Here is a 20,390-nt window from a genome sequence, read left to right as displayed (position 1 = left end):
TGATGTGTTAATCATATGAGATGATGATGTGTTAATTTGACATTTCACAATAATTACATATGTATATTATATATATAATTACGTACATATTTTTCTTTAGTAGATAGTGTTTTTGGTATCATATCAAAGAAACCTTTGCCTAACCCAAAATCACAATTTATAATTTCTTCTAGAAGTGTTAAAGTTTTACCTCTTAATTTCAGGTGTATGATCATTTTTGAGTTATTTATATAGTTGAAGTAGGGTATTAAGTTATTTTTATTTCAAGGTGGCTATCCAACTGTTCCAACACCATCTGCTGAAAGTTTCATTTCTCCCTAATGGATTGCCTTGGCACCTTTGTTTAAAATCAATTAGCCATAAATGTAAAGGCTTATTTCTAGAATTTTATTCCATTGACTTGTCTATCCTTATGCTAGTACCACACTGTCCTGATTCCTGTAGCTTTTTAGTAAATTTTGAAGTCAAGTTGTATAATTCTTCCAATTTTGCTCTCTTTTCAAAATTGTTCTGGCTACCGCAGGTCTTCTGAATTTCCATACACATTTTATGATCAGCTTGTTGGTTTCCTTAAAAAAAAAAATAGGGCCTTCTGGGAATTCAATAGGGATTGTACTAAGTCTACAGATTAGTTTGGGGAAAAAATGCTATTTTAACAATATTGAGTGATCTAATCCATGAACATTGGATTTTATTTCCATTTATTTTAAATGTCTTCAATTTCTCTCAGCAATGATTTGTAACTTTCAGTGTATAGATTTTACTCCAGTTTTATTAAATTTATTATTTTTAATGTATCATTAATGAATACTTAATATTATCTTCAGTTTAATTTTGCCAAATACAGAAATATGATTGAACTTGCTATTTTTTTTTAAATAAGACAAAGTCAAAAGAGATTTTTTGAGGGGGAGAGAGAGAAAAGAAAGAGAGTGGAGGAGCAAAGGGAGAGAGAGAGAGAGAGAGAGAATCTTAATCAGGCTGCGCGCCCAGTGGGGAGCCTGACACAGGGCTCGATCTGACAACCCTGAGATCATGACCTGAGCCGAAACTGAGAGTCAGACACTTAAGTGACTAAGCCACCCAGGTGCCCCAAAAGAGATTTATTTTTTAACAACTGTTTCCATTCCAGTTAATGGCAAATTACATAAAACATTTCTAGGTCAACCAAGGCAACTGAGAAATTTTGACTTAGACTACAGCTGAAGCGATTTGCTGTGGAGATGACTGGCAGCACACAGAGGCTCCTGAAGCCAGGTGGGGCCTGTAACTGATTTCAGATGTCTCTGAATGACACTGAAGATAAATGTCGCAAAGCATATTGGAGAGCTCTTTAGCTGTTTCTTGCAAAGTTTTTTGCTTTGTTTTGTTTTTATTTTTGTTTTAGAACCATGTTGTCTGTGATCAATACAGTTTAACTTTCTAGTCTTTTTTCCTTTTTGTTATTTTATTTCACTGGCTAAAACTTTAGTACAATGTTAAATAAAAGTAGTGAATATGGACATCCTCACCTTGTTCCTAGTCATAAGAAGGATAGTATTCAGTCTTCCACCAGGAAGTATGTTGTATTTCGTAGGTGCTCATTGTCAGAATGAAGATCTTTTCAATTCATTCTTAATTTGTTGAGAATATTATTTTTTTATCATAAATGAGAGTTTCTTACTGGCAACTCCTTTTTCGGAATTGATATCATTATATTATTACTGTCCTTCACTGTTAATATTTTGTATAAGGCCAATACATAGTCATGGTATTTAATCCTGTGTGTTGCCAGATTTGGTTTGCGAATGCTTAGTCAATGGTTTCTGTATTTTCTTGAAGGCTCTTGCTTCATGGTATTCTTTTGTGATGACATTGTCTGGCTTTGTTATCAGGTTGAAACTGGCTTCACAGAACGGGTTTCCTCTCCTCTGTTTTCTGAGAGAGCTTGTGTACAGCTGTTATTATTTTTTAATTCAGTAGAATTCAACAGTGTAGCCACCAGGGGGTTGGGGATTTTCTATTTTTTTATTTATTTAGGTTTGCTAATTTGTATAAATTGACTGGAAAGGTAACTACCTTTCTTAAGTGAGAATGCATTTTTCAATATTGGAAGAATCAGAATTAAGTATATAAATGTTTAAGAAACCCAAACCCATGCTATTTCTACTGTTGCATTAGAAAGCCCTATGTGCATGTTTGGTATTTACTGTTTTGAATGCAGAAGAGAATGTGTCCTCCTGGGTGTGAGGTAGGGAGGGTTTGAGCCACTGAGGTCTCAAAGCTCTGCCCACACTCAGGAGGTGAGCCCAGCCTTATCTAATCTTAGCCATCAAAGTGGGAATGATGATCTGTCTCAGATAATCTGCAGAGGGATTAAATGTGATGATGGATGACAAGTGTCCCTCAGAGTGGCACTGAATGGTCATGGCTGACTTGGAATCCTGAGACAGGATGGGAATGAGGTGGCCCTGAGACTGCTCTACCACACATTCTACAGGTGAGCTCAAGAGCCACATTCACCAGAGAAGAGGGCTTGAGCACATTCCCCTGGACACACACTCCAGTGAGGTGGGACCCATGGTCAACACCTGTCCTGTCATCATGACTTTGCTGCTGTCCTTCCTGTCACTCAGAAGCAGCTGCGTGGCACCCACCACCCAAGAAGGGATGGCAGAGCTGGGGTGCCCATGGAATGGAACGGAGCACCGCCCCAGTCTCCATGTATGGCAGGAGGCTGGATGGCAGTGAGTGGCAGGGAGGGGTTGTGCCATATTGTGTTGGCCATGGTTTTAAACTCTGACTTGGCCAGTCACACCCAGTCCCCACTGAAGACCAGCCTCCAGCATCTCCAACATGGAACTCTGAGTCCAGGCTGCATAATGAACAGAGTGGGCTGGGCATGTCCCTCCTCCCCGTTGATCTGGGAGATGAGCAGGAGAGCTCATCTCCTGTGAGATGTCACACTCCATGTGACAGTAAGTGAATTGCTGAGACCCTGGGGGACAGGCCAGAATCCTGCCAGGAGCTTGCTGGAGCGCTGGCTGCAGATGTCCACACACATCACCCAAGCGCACATGTGATGCTTCCGTTCGTCACACCCATTTTTTTTATCATGCTTCTCTGCTCACACACATGCCCCACAGTTTAGAATGTTTGTGTCACCCACCTTATTTCCCTCGTATTCCCCTCCCACCGTTGTCCCTGTCTGAGCTGCACCCCTGGGAATATTATAAATGCTCTAAACCAGCTAAACCTGCCCTCCCCTGGGTTCTTGGGGGAGGCTTAGACCCTGCACTGGCTCTCACCCCTGTATTTGAGGCTCATGCATGGCATGGCTGCCGCTCACCTACCGTTAGCCACGAATTCTCTGGGTATATGGTAGCGGACAACTGAAAGGAGGGCATACCCGGCAGCAGGAGCTCCTTGGACGTCACTCTGGAGGGATGGGGCAGGAGGAAGGGGAGACACACGTCAGCAAGAACGGGAATGCAGACAGCTGCTGAAAGCCACAGGCCACAGCATCCCACGGGCTCCTTACTGTGGCCTTTCCTTCTACTGCCCCTCAGGTCTGCTGCACCCTGGGAGACCCCCATGAGGGCAGGGGAGAAGCACCTGAGGGGAGGGGCTGCAGGAGCAGCAGGGACTTTTAAACAAGAAGGGGCGGCGGGTGGTGCTGTGTGCCCTGGACCTCAACTGCCACAGTGGGATGGCACGGAATTACCCAGGAGGACCCGCTGAGGGACCTCAGAGACATGAAGAAGAATGATGCGGAGAGATTCAGCCCTCCATTGCTGACTTGCGGGCTGGAGGTGACAGCGTGTGAGAAGACGCGAATTCTGTCAGGTGCATTCTTCTCCAGCACCTCCCAAAATGAACGCGACCCCGGCCATACACTGACTGCTGTCCGGCGAGATGCAGGGGCCCCAGTTCACGGCGAGGGCCGGCGGGGTGGAGCTCCCGCACAGTTACTGAAGCTTCAGGTGTGCAGCCCCTTCCCCTCTCTAGTCCACCCTATCTGGTAATTTCTGCAGAGCCGCCTGTGGAATGTTCTCCGACAGGCACGCAGTTGAAAAGGAATCGTGCCAAAGAGACGGTCCGATGGCTACCCCCAGACAGCGATGCTTTGGCAAAAGCCCGACTCCGAGTTTCCTCTAAAATAAGCCTGTGATTAACATCATCTGACGCTGTAAACACCTACATCTTTTTACACACTGATGTGAGTGTAAAGAGGTGTAGACAAGCCCTGGTCTCCAGATGCCGAGCCTGGTCTGCTAGGCGGGTGTGACCTGAGGGCTGTGGGCACATCCAGGCCCCCCGTTGGCCCCACCGGGCACAAACTCCTCATTACCCTAGAAAGGCTTCCTGCCACGGAGAACGGCTGCCCGTCTGTTATCAGCTGCCACACCCAAAGGGTTTGTAAGCTGACACATTCGCGCTCCCTTCCCACAAGTTAAGTTTCCCGGCTTTCTTGTCAGAGAGGGGAGACTGTCGAAAATGAGAAGAGATCCCCACAACGAGAAACGGGATATACCTTCAAAATGGAACAGTGAATTCATGCTTCCTCTTTTAACAGAACAAACTCCACAATACATGGAGTTTTAAAAGCAGGCTCCTAAAAAAGTGCACAACGAGATCATAATTTTATAAAAGAAAATGTTATGTACATGATGCACATGGAAATATTACATGTGGGAGACTTGAAAGATACCAGTCAAAATGCCAGAAGTGGACCGTGGCGGGCAGAGGGAAGGAAAGACTTTCATCTGTACACTGGGAATATTTGTAAGTTCCAAATTTTCTATAGTGAATACTCATTGATGTGGCAATCTGAAAAAAATTTAAGATGGAAATTTACGATCCTGATGCATTGATTTTCAATTATTCTTGCCAGAAAGGGACAAAACAGGAAATGTGAGGAGGCAAAAGGAGAAAACCTCCATCTACAAGCCAAGGAGAGAGGCTGACAAGGCCCCACAACCCTGCTGACACCTTGCTCTCAGGCTCCAGCCTCCAGAACAGTGAGACCACACACTTCTATTGTTTTGTGGCCCTTTGTGACGGCAGCCCTGGCGGACTAAGACACCTACCATCATGTGAGCATATGTCTTGTCCCTCGATGACTTTTCACAGCTGCAGTTTCAATGTGGAGACAAGTGCGCGTTTTAAAGTAGGTGCCTAGCCTGGGTCGTGACCTTCACGACGGGCCACTTTCTGCCTCTGATTTCGAGGGGAAACAGTCGTGTGTGCCTGTGTACGTGCGTGCCGCGCTCCAGGGCCCTCGGGAGCAACGTGAAACCAGACACTATGAGACGTCCTAAGGAGGAGGTTCGGACTCAACTCCCCACCTGTTCTCTGATTGACACAATCAATGAGCACTGACCTTCGCGTATTGGTTCAGATGTCAGCAGTTACAGAGTGGAGAACTATTGCAGTTTTTGCAAGTAAGGTAAGCCAAAAAGATGGTGAATACGTGTCAATGTTAAGTGAAATGATGCTACACATTGTTTTAAAATATCCCATCAGAGCTGGATTACTTCCCAAAGTAATTTGAGTTACAAAGAGCAGGCAGCCTACTTTCAAACAGATCAAACAACTCTAGCAAGCATACAACCTACCTCTGTGTGGATGAACTCTGGTTGCCATCTGCTTGCTGCGGAAATGAAAATGAAGAAAAAGGAGAAATTGCTGATACTCAGGTTATTCTTTCAGAAAATCCAGTCCGTTATTAGTGAGTGTCAAGTGAGCGTGTCTCAGACACGTCCCCAGAAGGGGTCTCGCGGAGGGACAGCTCCCCTCCTCCCACACCCGCCCCGCGAGCGCAGGTGTCCTTGTCCCTCTTTGGTAAGAGCCCGGCAGTGGGATTGCTGCGTCAAATGGTAAGAATATATTCACGTTTTTAAGAACCTGCCAAACTGCTTTCCAAAGTGGCATCACTTTCAAATTCCCTTGTTGCTTTCAACTGCGGACACGCGGGGCTTTGGTTTCTCTGCATCAGCCCAGCACTCGGCATTGTTCGCGTTTTCGACTGAGCCATGCTAACTGGGTATGAAGTGCTATCTTCCTGTGGTTTTCATTTGCATTTCCCGAATGGTGAGTGGTGCTGAACACCTTTTCAGGTGTTTGTTTGCCATCCATATATCCTGTTCAGTGAAGTTTATTAAAATCTCTTCCCCATTTTAAATTGGGGCTGTTTTTCCTTATTAAGTTTTGAGAGTTCTTTATATATTCTGGATATAAGTACATGGTTTGCAGATATTTATTCCAGCCTGTGACTTATAGTTTCTATTTTTGTAATGGTGACTTTTGAAGACCAAATGCTTTATTTCTTTTCCTTAATAGTGTTTTGGTATCATATTAAAGAAAATTTTGCCTAACTCAAGGTCACAAAGATCTTATTCTGTTTTCTTCCTAAAGTGTTATAGTTTAACTCTTAAATTCAGGTCTATGATTGATTTTGAGTTATTTTTTTGTGTATGGTGTGAAGTAGGGTATTAAGTTCTTTTTTTGCATATAGTTATCCAATTGTTTCAGCACCTTTATTTAAAAATACTCTCATTTCTCTCCCCATTGAATTGTCCTGTGCACCTCTGTTTAACATCCGCGGCTCAGGTTTTATTTCTGGAGTTTCTACTCTGTTCCACTGATCTGTATGGTCCGTCTTCTTGCCAGTCCCACACTGCCCTGATTACTGAAGCTTGATCATAAATTTTTAAGGCAGATTGTGTAAGTTCTCCAATTTGCTGCTTCTTTTTCTAAATTATTTTGGCCACTCTAGGTCCTCTGAATTTCTGTATATATTTTAGGATTGGCTTACTATTTCCTTAAAAAAAAAAAAAAAAAGCTTGCTGGAAATTCAGTACAGATCATGGTAAGTCTGTAGATCAATTTAGGGGAAATTTGCTATCATGACAATATTTTGTGCTCCTGTCCATGAGTATTCTAAATCTTTTCATTTATTTAGATTGCATTCAATCTCTCTCAGTACTTTGTAGCTTTAAGTATATAGATTTGGCACTTGTTTTATTATTTTATTATTTTCAAAGCTATTGCAAATGGAATAGTTTTCTTAATATCATTTTCAGGTTCTTCTTTGCCAGTATACAGAAATATAATTGAGGTTTTTATATTAATTTTGTACCCTACCACCTTATTGAGCTGTCTTATTATTTCTACCAGATTTTTTTTACAGATTTGTTAGAAGCATGTTTCCTGCAAATAAATACAGTTTCATTTTCAAGTCTATATCTTTAATTTATATTGCTGTGTTGCACTGGCTGGAACTTGAATAAAATGTCAAATAGAAGTTTGAAGTGGACATTCTTGCTTTTGTCCCAATCTTAAGGGGAAAGTATTCAGAATGAATTAAGTGTGAATTAGTTGTAAGTCTCATTAGGTGCCCTTTATCAGATTAAGAGTGTCCCCATGCCCCAGGTTGTGCAATTGTTTTTGTCATATATAGATGTGTTATCATGTCAAATGGTTTTTTCTGATTGACCAATGTGCTCATATGTTTAATGTTCTTTGTTTTATTAATTTGGTGATTACATTAATTTATTTCCAGATGGTAAACCAACCTTGCATTCCTGGAATAAACCTCACTCAGTCATGGTGTAATAATACTGTTTCTCTGTAACTACATTTGGTCTGCTAATATTTTGTTAATGATATTTGCCTCTGTATTCATGAATGATATCAGCTCATGTATTCTTCTTTGGGATGGCCTTGTCTGGGGTTGGTGTCATGCACTGACTCCACAGAGTGAGGTGGGAAATGTGACTTCCTTCTCTATTCCTGAGAGGATGTGCATGACTGCTGCTACTTTCTTTAAAATATCAGGTAGAATTTATCAGTGAAACCATCAGGACCTGGGATTTTTGTGAGAAATTTAATTAGTGGTTGTCTTTGTTTGTTATATGTCTATTCAAATTTTCTATTTCTTTTTGAATCAGTTTTGGTAATTCATGTCAGCTAAGTAGAATGATCACTCCCTTTCTTAAGAAAGCATGTTTCGACCCTGGGACATTTTAAGTATAGAAAAATTTAAGAGACCCAAGCCTATAATGTTACCATTTTTGCATTAAAAAGTCATTGTGCATATTTGGTATTCTATGTTCTTGAATACTGACAAGAATTTGTCCCGCTAGGTGTGGGACGGAACAAGGTGTCTTCTCTCAGAGTCTTAAATATCTATGTGCATTTAGGAGGTGAGCTTGGTCTGATTCCACCCTGGTGGACACCAAACAGAAACTACAAAGCTGTGTCTGGGAGCATCCTTAGCAGGATTTAACATAACGGTCAATGACAAGTGTCTGTCACAGTGGCAGGCACGTGGTCAGGGCTGGTAGCAGGTGTCACATGGGACTGTCCCAAGCAAATTGGGACATAGGGTCACCCTGGTTTTAATGGCAGCAAAGAAAAGTCTATGGCCATCTGCTCATGGCTTGGAGTGAGGGTCGCCTTTTTGTGGCTGAGTCTGGGGTAGGGAGAGATTGGAGGCATGATAGTTTCCACTAAATGTGTCTCCAAACTTCCAAGTTGCAAGCAAGGAAAATGACTTTGCTGACAATATCACTGTCACTAAAGGTGGGTACCAACCACTTTCTACTTCTAAATTATTGCAAGGAGCCCTCCCTTTGATGCCCTGTAGGGACTTTGGTGAGATGGAACTCTTCCCACAGAGAATATTAAAGTCACCTGTGATCTTCAAAAGTCAGCATAGTCACAAACCCTGCTTTAAAATAACCCACCAGAAACTCCCAGACAGCTGCAGAACGTGGGTCCAAAAGGAGGCAGCCCTGAGGCTTACTCCACGTCAGTTTCCTACAGTGAGTCCCTAACACTTTTTTAATGAAAAATTTCAAACATCCAGAAAAGTTGAAAGGATTGTACAAGAATGCCCAAAAACTCAACACCTAGGTTCTATCATTGTTAAAGTTTTGCAGTATCTTTTTTTTTTTTACCATATGATTATCCACCCATCATTTTATTTTCTGGTGCACCTCAAAGCCCGTTGAGTGCAGACATGAGTATCTTTCATTAAAGCACACATATATCGCTGTTTTAGTAAGCCCATTTTTGTACTGCATTTCTCTCTCTCTCTCTCTCTCACACAAACACACACACACATACAATACAAGCCCCACAGTTAAGAATATTTTCTGTCCCTCGCTCTTTCTTCTACTTCCCTCCCCCACTTTGTTCCCATATGAGTAGCACCCCCGAGGACCAAGTAAATGCTTCAGATCAAACAAACCATTCCAAGCATTTTCTGTCCTCGTTCCTGGGGGAGCCTGAGAACCTCCATCTGGTTCTCATCCTAGATTCAGCACACATGCCCTGTGGCTCTGAGCTCACCGCTAGCATCAAGGAGCTCTCTGGGTGTATGGCAGTGGTGGAACAGAGACTTGGGCACTTCGGGAGTGGCTGGGACTCCTTGTGCTTCTCTCTGCAGGGATGGGGCAAAAGGAAGGAAAGACTCCTATCAGCAAAGAAGGGCCCTGTATTGGGCGGTAAGCTCAGAGAGCACTGCTGATGGCTGCCAAGCACCATTCACTCGCCATTACTGTGATGCCCTCGCCTGCAGAATCTCAGAGCCAACAGCTCCTGGGATGTTGTCTGTGTGCTCCTGGGTTGATTGCACAATGTGAGACACCCTGCAGGAGCTCCTCCGGGAAAGGTCTACACCCGCTTGCCAGTGGGAGACCACAGAGGTGCTCCTCCTGCTGTGGTGCCCCACCCTGGACCTTTCATGAGCCTGTGGGGGCAGCAAGCTTGGTTATAAGTGGACAAAGTCATGGGCCTTGGAGCCCAAGGCATTCCATGCTCATTTCTTGCAGCAGCTCTAGGAAATGAATGCAGGATTGTCCTTGACTATCCAAGTAGGTCCAATGCAATCACACGAACCTTTAAAATTTGAGAAATGAGGAAGAGGAGGAAGTCCAAGAGATCTGAAGTATGAGAAGACTAGACCTACCACGACCGACTTAGAGACTGAGGGGCAATGGGGCAAGTGTGGGAAAGCAACAATTCTATCAGCATTCTGAATCAGCCTAGAAGCAGATTCTTTCCCATTACCTCTGGAAAGGAAAGCTGACCTGGTGAACCATGACTGTGCCTTGAGAGGTGCCAGGAAGGGACCCAGCTGCACTTGCCCAGGCATGTGACCCATGTACACTTTCAGATAATGAGTCTTGTTTCAAGTCACTAAATTTGTGGGAATCTGCCATGTAGCAATAGAAAATTGACACAAACCACTTGATGGACATTAACTGAGTGGAACACCTGTGAAATGAGGCAAGAGAAGTCTTTATACATATGATCCTACCTCCATAACAGCTAAACAGTCCAGAAGAAATACTCCCAATAAATTGGTCTGATAACCACTATTAGAGAGAAGCACTTGAGAAAGTCCTCCACAAAGTTCTCCCCTAAAATATACTGGTGATTAACATCATCTCACTCCAGGGTCACTTACTGAGTGAAGGTTTCCTCTTTGGATTGATATCCTGTCAAGTGATTTAAACATATTCCTTGATCTCTAGGAATTGAGACCCTGACATGCTATAGCAGGCTTTGCCTGAAATATAAGGCTATGAGTGTCCAGGCAGTGGACTCTCCAGCTATCAGGTTCCCCTAGGGACACTTGTGCAATAAAGAAAGGCCACTGTTCCCTACTGCCCAGTGCACCCAGAGGTTTGTACTACACTTCAACAACGGGCCTTTCAACAGCGAAAGTTAGCTCATTTTCCTGTTGGAGAAGACAACACTAGATTGAAAATAAATATTCCAGAAATGAGGAATATGGTTCCTCCCAACGACAGATTAACTTTTATTCATAAAAATCATGTTTCTTTTTAACAATGTGGATGGTATATGGAATTTTTTAAAAGGGCTTTTAAAGAGTTGCACACTATGATTATAATTTTATAAAAACAAAGCAGTGTGTGTATAACTCACAAAACAATATTAAAAATGGAACTTGGAAGACACTACTCAGAGCGCCAGCAGTGGCTGCAGCGCGAGGTGCGGCGAGTGACCAGGTCCCCAGCCCTTGTCTGGCTCGCACACCTGGACTTCTTCAGCTCCCCAGCCCTGTGCTGCGTTGCACCGGACTTCTGCGTCTCCAGCCCCTGGGAGGCGTCCACCCCGGGACTTCTGCGGGTCCCCGGGCCCCTGCGCGACGCGCGCACCCCGACTTCTGCAGGTCCCCGGCCCGTGCGCTGTGTCTGCACCAACTGTCCGAAACCGGGTTTAGTCTTGGTTGTTTCTGGAGACGGCTCGCACCCAGCTGGACAGGGCGGGGGAATGTGCTCAGATTGTAACTAAAGGACCACAGCGAGGCGATGCTTCAAGTGAAACTCTAAAGGACCCGGGTTTTCACAGCAGTATCGCTACCCGGTGTCTAAGGAAACCAATGCAGAAGGAAGAAGCGGGTTATTTGGAGCGAACGCTCCTTTTCCGCTAGACCCCTGGTCGTGAGGGGCGCGGTCCCTGCTCCCCGCCCCACTCTGCCCGAACGTGAGAGCGGCCCGCACAGGTTTCCGCGCAGGCCCAACTTCCGCGCACACCTCGGGGCGTGCGGTGGCACTTCCGGCCCGCTCCCCCGGGGGAGACCGACTTCCGGGACGGTTCGGGGCATGGAGCTGTTACCCCGTGGCCTCGTTCCCTCCCATGTCAAGGGAATGTTTAATGTAACTCCACTTCGAACTCTGCGTGTCTTGGAACTGCACGAAAGGATTTTAGAGTTTATATGGAAAAATAAAAACGTGAAAGAATTGTCAAGAGCAAGGAAAAATTAAAAAATGCCAAGAGGGGGGTACCCTACCGGACGTTCAGGGAGGGCGCAACCGGAAGAGGGTCTCCCAGGGGAGCAGGGCGCACCATGCCCTTGGCGCTGCCTAGGGTAATAAAATGACCTTAACCCCTGTCTTCGTGAACACAAAAATAAATTCAGGATAGCTTGGAAACCAAAATGCAAAGAAAGGGAATAAAAATGATGAAAATATTAGCAAGGAATATGAAGGATATTTGTATAACCTTGGAGTAAAGAAGACATTTTAAAGCAAGACTCTTAAGAGCGTATAGTATTTTTCAAACAGATAAAACAACTCTAGTAAGCTTACAAACTTACCTGTGTACAGATGAACTCTGGTCATCACCTGCTTGCTGTGGGCCATAAAAATTCATAAAGTGAAAAAAATTGTTGACAGTGGGCTTATTATACAAAATTCAAGTCAGTTTTAGTTAATTTTGAGTAATGGTACCTCAGAGTCTCCTGGGTCTTGGGAAATGATCTCACTGAGGGATAGCACCCTTGTTAGAGGAATAACCGTGTTTTCACCTCTATTAGGTAAGAAACTGGGAGTGGGATTGCCAACTTAAATGGTAAGTATAGATTTTACTTTTTTAAAAAGATTTGATTTATTTATTTGACAGAGAGAGAGCACAATCAGGGTGAGTGACAGAGGGAGAGGGAGAAGCAGGCTCCCCTACAAGCAGGAAGCCCGATGAGGAGATCCATCCCAGGACCCTGGAATTGTGACCTGAGCCGAAGGCCAGTTTAACCGACTGAACCACCCAGGCATCCCTAGATTTTACTTTTTAAGAAAATGCCAAACTTCTTATCAAAGTGATCTAATTGGATCTCCCCAATAGCAATGTATGAGAGTTCTATCTCTACAGCTTCACCAACACTTGTCACTGTTCATCCTTCTGATTACAGGCATTCCAGTGGGTGTGTAATGGTATCTTACTGTGGTTTTGTGTTTTCTTAATGGTAAATGATGCTGACCATCTTTTGTGTGCTCATTTGCCACCCATAGACCCTCCTTGGAGAATAGTTGGTTCAAATCTTTTGCCCATTTAAAAAATTAAAGCACTGGGTCATTTTCTTATAATTGAATTTTGAAAGTTCTTTATATATTCTGGACACAAGTGTATGATTTATAAGTATTTCATTTATGCCTGTGGCTTATATTTTCATTTTCTTAATGGTGACCTTTTGAAAAGCAAATGTTTTTAATTTTGATGAGAAGCAGCTGTGGAAATATATGGGCCTAAAAGGAATCAGCTCTGCTGGCTTGATTTTATAGATAGTGAATGTAGAAACACACCAAACACACAGACATGCACTGCATTGTACACACCATGCACATACACATACTGCATCTCACATACACATGCACACACAGACAACCACACACACACCATGCACACACAACCACACACACATGCACTGAATCACACACATGCACACTCATATAGTCACACACACAAGCATGCACTGCATCACTCCAAACACATATACACAACCACACACACATGCACTGCATCACACACACAAACATGCACTGCATCTCACACCAAACACACACACACAACCACACATGCACTGCATCTCACACCACGCAGACTCACATATACACACAGATGCAGAATCAGAGGACTGTGCCAACATAGAAACAAAGGATTGTGGTTGAGAAGTCCCAGCTGCAAGGTGACCCTGGGCATTGTCCCAGGCCTAGATAATATGAATGGTGAAGCAGAGGGACACCTGGTACCTGTGGGAATCCTATTTGGAAGGACAGCTCTTCCTTTCCTGCTGAAGCTTTTGGAGTCTGTTGCTGGCGGCCCTGTGTCATGTAATCAAATGTGCTCAACTTCTTGACCACTAGACAGGAGAGAGGAGGAAACAAGCAATTACACAAGTAAGCAGAGTGGCCTGCGTGCCGCAACCCAGCCTTCCAGAGCTCCCCCCAGGGTTCTGGGAGCTCCTTCCTAACCTGGAGCCCTGGGGGGCTGCTGATGGCCACTCCAGAGCCCATCTGGCCTGTGGGTAGCAGACAGCAGCTCCTCACACCCCCAAGGCCTGAGGCCCCCCCCCACCCCAGGAACAGCTGTCCTGCCTGCCTCCCAGGCCTGCAAAGTCAACATGGACCTCAGCTGGGCTGAGCCAGTGGCTCCAGCATCGTGGGCAGCACCCCAGGTCACTGAAAGAGCATCTAAGACCTCTCGGTAGACAGAACTATTCATGAAATGGGTTCTGTGCCTGTTTCAGCCATGTGCTTCAGTGGAGGTGCCCAACTTCCCATTTTTCTTTTCCTAAAACCAACAAACATGAGGACAGATGGCTTCTAATTATTTCTGGAAAGTGAGAAGGCCACCCACAGAAGCCTATTTGCAGTTTGAGGAGCAGACGGAGGGGGGACCGCTCCACACACCCCCGTGGAGCCCTCAGAGGCTTCTTCCCAGGTGGAGTGAGCTCCTGCAGAACGCAGCCCATCCCCTTCCTTGAGTGGTTTGTACAAGCACTTTTGTTTTTGTTTGCTTTGGCTTCTCTTTCTCAATTAACTCCACCTGGTTCTTACTACATTCTTCACACTCCCTCAGAATCTGTGTCTGTTGGAGGGTATCAACTTGCACTTGGTTACAGGCTAGTGAAAACACTCATTCTTTTGCATGGATTTGCACAGCTACCATCACCATCAGACAGTAAGCACAACTGTGTGTTTCCCAGAGCTCACACTCATCATCTGACAGTAACAAGAGGAGATGCAGTTGAGGAAGTGAGGCCAGAGCACAGCGTGCACTGAGTGAGGGTCCACCGTGTTCCCTCCAGCCTTACCAGGCTCTAACACAGGAGCTCAGGGCCACTGCCCTTTGGGATGCTCTCTCTCCCACTTGCGTGAAGGTGGCTTTCCCCACACCCCTGCTGCTGGCACTCCCACATATGTGTGTCTTCCCAGGAGATCTGGCCCTTACCAGCGTTTCCACTCCTACTCATGTGCTGCAGACTCATCTGGGTGTCCTTTTCCCAAGCTTCGGAAGGAAGCATCCAGCGGCTGGCAGTTTCTGATGTGTCCCCCAACAGTCCCCCCACTTCAGGGCATTCATGTAGTCCCATCCCCTAGAACGCAGGCTGACCCTGGTGCCTTGCAGAAGAGGTGATGGGGCGTCACTTCCATGACTGGGCTACAAAAGCCTGGCTCTGTCTTGCCTCTCTTGCCTGCTCACCTGAAGCCAGCTGCCCCATTGTAAGATGCTAAGATGCTCTGTGTTGGAGCATTCGCATGACAAGGAGCGGCAGGAGGCACTGGCCACCAACTCACAAGGAACTGAGGTCAGGAACTGACCTGCCATTGCCCTGGTGATGAGCCTAGAAGTGAATCCTCCCCTATCGGATGAGACCACAGCCCCTCATGGCACCTGATGGAAAAGCAGGGCCGGGGGACCCACAGAAACTGCCAGGCACTAACTGTTGTTTCAAGCAGCTGCATTTTAGGGTAATTTTGCTCTAACAAGAGCTAATATCCCAACTTTGTTCTAGAAGTCTGTTCTTTGATGTCCAAATCCCCTATAAGCGACACCATGAGCCCTAAGCTCGGTGTGTTTCTCCCTTCCAGGGGTCTCCTGTGCATGCCCCCACAGTGACTATGGCACCACTACCCTCCCGGGTGCCTGAGTTGGGGCCCTTTGGTCCCTCTCCTCAGATCTCCAGGTAGCTGTGAGTCCTATGGACTTGTTCTCCAGTCTTGTATCCGTCCATCCTGAGTGGCTGTGGCAGGCTTCTGGACCTGCCCAACTTGCTACCTGCTGGCTATCATGCACGCTGTGACTGGGACACTGTCCCCAAATGCACCCCTGTCCCCCTCGGCCAGTGTGCAGAAGCTTTAGGAAGGGCCTGGGCCGATCTGGCCCTGGCTCCACAGAGGACATGAGGACACTGCCTGCACAAACGAGCCCAGCAGCCACATAGAGCCTGCTGGTGCTGCCCACTCCCACACAGAGGCCACAGGGAGGAAGGTACATTCAAGGAAGGGCTTCACCGGGTGCAGAAGTCCTGCCCCCACCCCCCGTGCCAGGGAGCAGTGGAGCCTGCAGCGCCAGTGCCGTGTGGACATCAGAAAACCAGGCTCCCTGTGGCGAGTGTGGTTAGCAGATACCCTGTCACTGGTTGACTGTTTCTCATTGTTAGGATTTGGTGCTTTTCTAAATCCCCTGTTCTTTTTTCAAGGTTCCCTGTTCCTGCCTCAGATTCTGCTCCTTTATCTCTGAACATTCTAACTTGCTCTGGAAACCCCTCTCATGGTCTTTGCCGGCCTCAGAATAGAACCAGCCCTGCTGTCCCTCGAGGGGTGTCTCTTCCCATCCTGTGATTTGTCTTTTGTGTATTTCTGGCAGGGGCCAGCTGAGCAGTCTTCTGCCTCGGGACATGTGTGAACGCAAGGGGCTGGGACACATACTTAGGTAGAGGTGGAAGATAAGTAGGTGCCCAAGCAGCAGGAGGCTGATGACGTCCAACAGCAGCACGAACACCCCAATGCCCAGGATCACTGGGGTCTTTGTCTTTACAGGGAAAAGGGGGAGGAAGAGCATCCAAGTGTTCTTGCTGGAGACCTCTGTGGAAGCAAGGGGGACATGCACCGTGCCCAGCACCCGGGGCGTGGCTGCACCTCTCCTCGCGAGACAGAGCTCGGTGGTGGGAGAAGGAAACCAGCCCAAGGGAGCTCTTCTTCCTTGCCCAGCTGTGTGCCCTGCCCTACCTAAGTGCCCTTGCAGCCCCCTGACAATCCCACTTTACAGGGCTGGAGGAGGTTAACTAAGTGGCCAGGTCCCAGAACCTGGACCCCGCCTGGCCCCAACACCCACCCTGCCCGTCAGCCAGGTCCTCGCTTGTCCTTGCTGGGCTTTCCCCATTCTCAACCAGCCACTGTCACAGAGGACCAGAAGGCTGTAGCCAGCGCCTCAGGGCAATTCCAGAACATGGTCCTCTGTGCCCCAAACTTAAGTGTAAGAAAAGCACTGACGAATCTGCAGTCAGGCCCATGAGGTGGAATTCCGGCTAAAATGCCCTGACTCTGGTCCCTTATGTGACGCCCCAAAAGGTGGCTGCCAGGCCCACTGTGTTGTGTGGCCGCGTGCGTGCGTGGGGCTGGCTGGACCTCAGGGTGGTGGACGGCATGCTTGTCCCCTTAGCTGGCGATGTTTCGACGAATTCCCACCAATGACAGCAAAGTGTCCCAGGGAACTTGTAGTTAAGCAGCCCTGTGGAATCTTCTGGAACAGCAAACCCAGGAGATTGCCTCAGTCTTCAGGCATTCACATATAGCTGGTCCCACTGTGGTTCCGGAGCCAGCAAGTCCCAGAGAGAGGCCAGGGTCACCCTGCCCTCTGTCCTCACAGCGCACAGCAGTGCCGGCCCAGCTAATGCCCGTGTCGCGAGGCCGTCAGGAAACGCTCAGAAGTGCTGCTGTGGGCACTGGGGTGTGCTGAGGTCGCCGCTCAGCAGGTGCAGTGTGTAGGGGCATTGAGAGGCCACGTGGTGGGGAGGGCCTATACCTAGAACCCTTAGTGCCCAGCCTTGACCGTTCTGGAGGCTGCCGGCTCCGGCTAGCCCTCTGGCTTAGGCTACATGTGGAGACTGTCAGGAAGGGTGGCAGGCAGAGGGCTCCAGCTGGCTGTGTGCACATCCTGCTGAGTGGGGCCTGGCCTCGATGAGACCCCTGCTGTTCCCTTTTACCGTAGAAATAACCCGGATGCATTTCGGAGCAGTTGCAGGTCAGAAAGTCCATGCCACAATGGTGCTGTGCAGGCCTCGCGGTGAAGGTGCACAGGGCATAGCCCCCCCCAGGAAGAGGCTGCACGGCAGCAGGACCCCTCCAATGGCACAGGCTCTGGAGAAGGGAGATGTGGGGGCTCGGTCCTACCACCAGATCATCACTGGCTCTGCAGGCTGCTCACTTTCCTGGGAGGAGGGCACTGTCCACACGTGCTTTGGAGCCCGATGCTGGGCCTTGCAGAGATGTTGGAGCCTGAGCAGAGTGCGGGTCCCTGGAACATTCTGAGCTAAGCGACAAGGTCCTCTGTTTTCCTGCTCTATGTGCTGGGCCATGATGTGCTCTGGAGAGAGGCCTGGGCTGAGAAAGGCAGCTGAGGTCCCTGGGCACTCAGGACAGACACAGGAGGCGGTCCCCTGGGGGTCCTCCCTGCATCAGTGTCTGGGGCTGCTGTGACCAATAGCCACAGACTGGGCAGTTTAAACAAGAGATGGAGCCTGGAAGTCAGGGTGTTGCAGGGCCCAGCTCCCTGCATGGCTGTAGGGGAGGATCTGTCCTGAATCTTCCGGGTCCTGGGGCTCCAGGCACCCCTGGGCTGTGGCCGTGTCCCTCCAGTCTCTTATAAAGATATTCTCAACGGACCCAGCACCCCTCCACACACACTCCCGGGTAACCTATGGTCATTTCAAGATCCTTAATCACATCTATAAAGACCCTTTCCCCAAATAAGGTCACAGTCACAGGTCCGGGGGTAAGATCATGGACATAACTTTGAGGCCACATCCAATCCCACATCTGTTCCCAAGGCCAGGCTCCTGCACCCACTTAGCAGAGGCCTGCAGCCACACATCACCCGGAACCTGTCCCCATCCAGACCGGCTGCAGGGTGATGGGCAGAGGGCGCCCCTCCCACGCCTGGCACTACCTGGGAGCACGGCCTCTGAGCAGCCAGCACCACGGGCCCTGAACCTGCCTCTGCCCAGCCATGCCGCTCACCCAGCTGGGGGCAGGCCAGGCTGATGCCCCCCAGAAGGAAGGCTTTACCACAGAGGCGGCTGGAGGGACAGGCTAACACTTGCGAGTGACCCAAGAGGAAGCAGGACCACAGAGGAGCCACGTGTACTTTCGTAGTAGGGGTGCGTGCGGAGCTCCTCCGGGTCGATGAAGAACTGGATGAAGATGTAGAGCAGGATGACAATCAGGCAGAGCAGGCCAGCCGAGGCGGAGGCCACGGAGAAGAAGAAGTACCTGCGGGAGAGGCAGAGGCAAACCAGGTTCAGGGCCAGCCGACCCACAGCCCTGGAAGGGCGGCAACCCGCGCGGGGTGTCCCCGGCCCCGAACCCAAGACCCAGCCCTCTTCCCGTCTCCTGTCCCTCGAGTGGAGCTCTCCACAGATGCTGCTGGCTCGCGGCCGTCCTGGTGGCACCTCCGTTTTCTGTGCCTCGTGGCTTACAGACGTGCTCCCCTTCAACCCCCACGAGGGGTGAGGAGGGGCCACCCTGGCTCACAGGGAGGGACACAGAGGCTCCGGGCCATGTGGGGTGGGCGGGCACAGGATCCCCCACATCCGGGCCGCTTCTCACCGGGGGCTCCCGCCCGGTCACACAATTGTGGACAATGAGCCCTCGTGGCTCTTAGCCTGGAATTGGGGTCGTGACCGCTGCCACTGAACAGAGTCGGGTGGTTTTGTTTTTTTTTAATTAATTTCACTCTTTTTGTTGTTCTGCTTGTACCTGAACTATGGCGTAACGGATTTGCTACTCCAAAAGCTGGTAGAGCCAGTAACCCCAGTATTATCTGCAGATCATTGGAGGTACTTTTTACACTTGAAAGCATTTTCTTGTATTCTACCGTTTGCTCTGAGTGGCCAAGGAAAACACATTTGTCTCCTCATTCAGAAAAACTTCGGGGCATGCGTGCAGCAGTGTAGACAGGAGGGAAAGTGGGCAAGACAGCTCCAGCTCAAAGCCTAGTCCCTCTGGAAGAACACTTGGCGGTTCCTCCTCATGGTGGAGGTCCTGGTGCTGTCCTTCCTTCAAGGGCACTGAAGCCAGGGTGGGTTGGGGAGGCCAGAGGGCACCATGACAGGTGCCTGGCTGGGTACAGCTCATGACCCACAGCTCAGGGGGGTCATCTCCACGCACCCTCCCTGGGGCCAGGCACACTTTTGGGCACAATTGACATCTTGTGCTTTGGCATTAGACCAAAATCACTCCTGCCCCCTTGCCTGGCTCAGAAGACCCAGAGAATGATCCATCCATGCAGAAAATAAATTATGGCCAGCAACTCTTGGAATATGCTCCCACGGCACGGTCTTCCTCCAGGCTTTCTGCTGTTGTGACATTGAAGGAAACCACTCCGTCAACATTTTCAGTCTCAACGTGTTTTCTTCAGCTGGAATTCAGTTGATTCCATGATGCTTTCCCAGAACTTCTTGAGGGTTCTTTACACACAACTTCAGGTGGAGAGCTAAAACGTGAGCATTCCCAAAAGGTTGGGTGCATGTGGAGCACGGCCCTGGAGTCCTGGGGAGCTGCTGGCTCGAGGGCCGTTGCATCGTGGCCCCTCACTAAGCCCCCCGAGATGCATCTCCTGTGCAATCCTAGGCAGGCCCAGCCTCCTGTGTGTCCCCGAGCTGCAGGGGGCACAGGCCTGGCCCCACACCTGGCTCTGGTCCCCAGGGAGCCCCTCCAGGCTGGAAGCCCCTCGGCTGCCCTGCCCTGCTGTCACCTGGCAAGAGGCAGCGTTCCCGATTGGGTGGGGGCCAAAGCCTGTCCAACCGACCTTCAGGACACGAAGCATCGCTTCCTTCCCTGACTCCTGCATCTGCGGCGCCTCAGCACCTAATCCAG

At 48.3% G+C, this 20,390-nt stretch overlaps 1 protein-coding gene across 1 annotated transcript in view; it reads right to left on the bottom strand.

Annotated features, from left to right (window-relative positions):
• LOC113928404 (probable palmitoyltransferase ZDHHC11) overlaps positions 1 to 20,390 on the bottom strand; it is a 44,361-nt gene that overhangs the window by 13,866 nt on the left and 10,105 nt on the right. Inside the window, 8 exon segments of the mRNA XM_035727457.1 lie at positions 3,333 to 3,417; positions 5,598 to 5,632; positions 9,337 to 9,427; positions 12,113 to 12,147; positions 13,542 to 13,651; positions 16,224 to 16,379; positions 18,582 to 18,651; positions 18,653 to 18,785. Coding sequence (XP_035583350.1) covers positions 3,333 to 3,417; positions 5,598 to 5,632; positions 9,337 to 9,427; positions 12,113 to 12,147; positions 13,542 to 13,651; positions 16,224 to 16,379; positions 18,582 to 18,651; positions 18,653 to 18,785 — 715 coding nt within the window.

Source organism: Zalophus californianus, chromosome 5, assembly GCF_009762305.2.
Source record: "Zalophus californianus isolate mZalCal1 chromosome 5, mZalCal1.pri.v2, whole genome shotgun sequence".
NCBI classification, from domain to species: domain Eukaryota; kingdom Metazoa; phylum Chordata; class Mammalia; order Carnivora; family Otariidae; genus Zalophus; species Zalophus californianus.
Note: the sequence above shows the minus strand (reverse complement) of the source record. Positions and strands in the feature narration are given on the sequence as shown.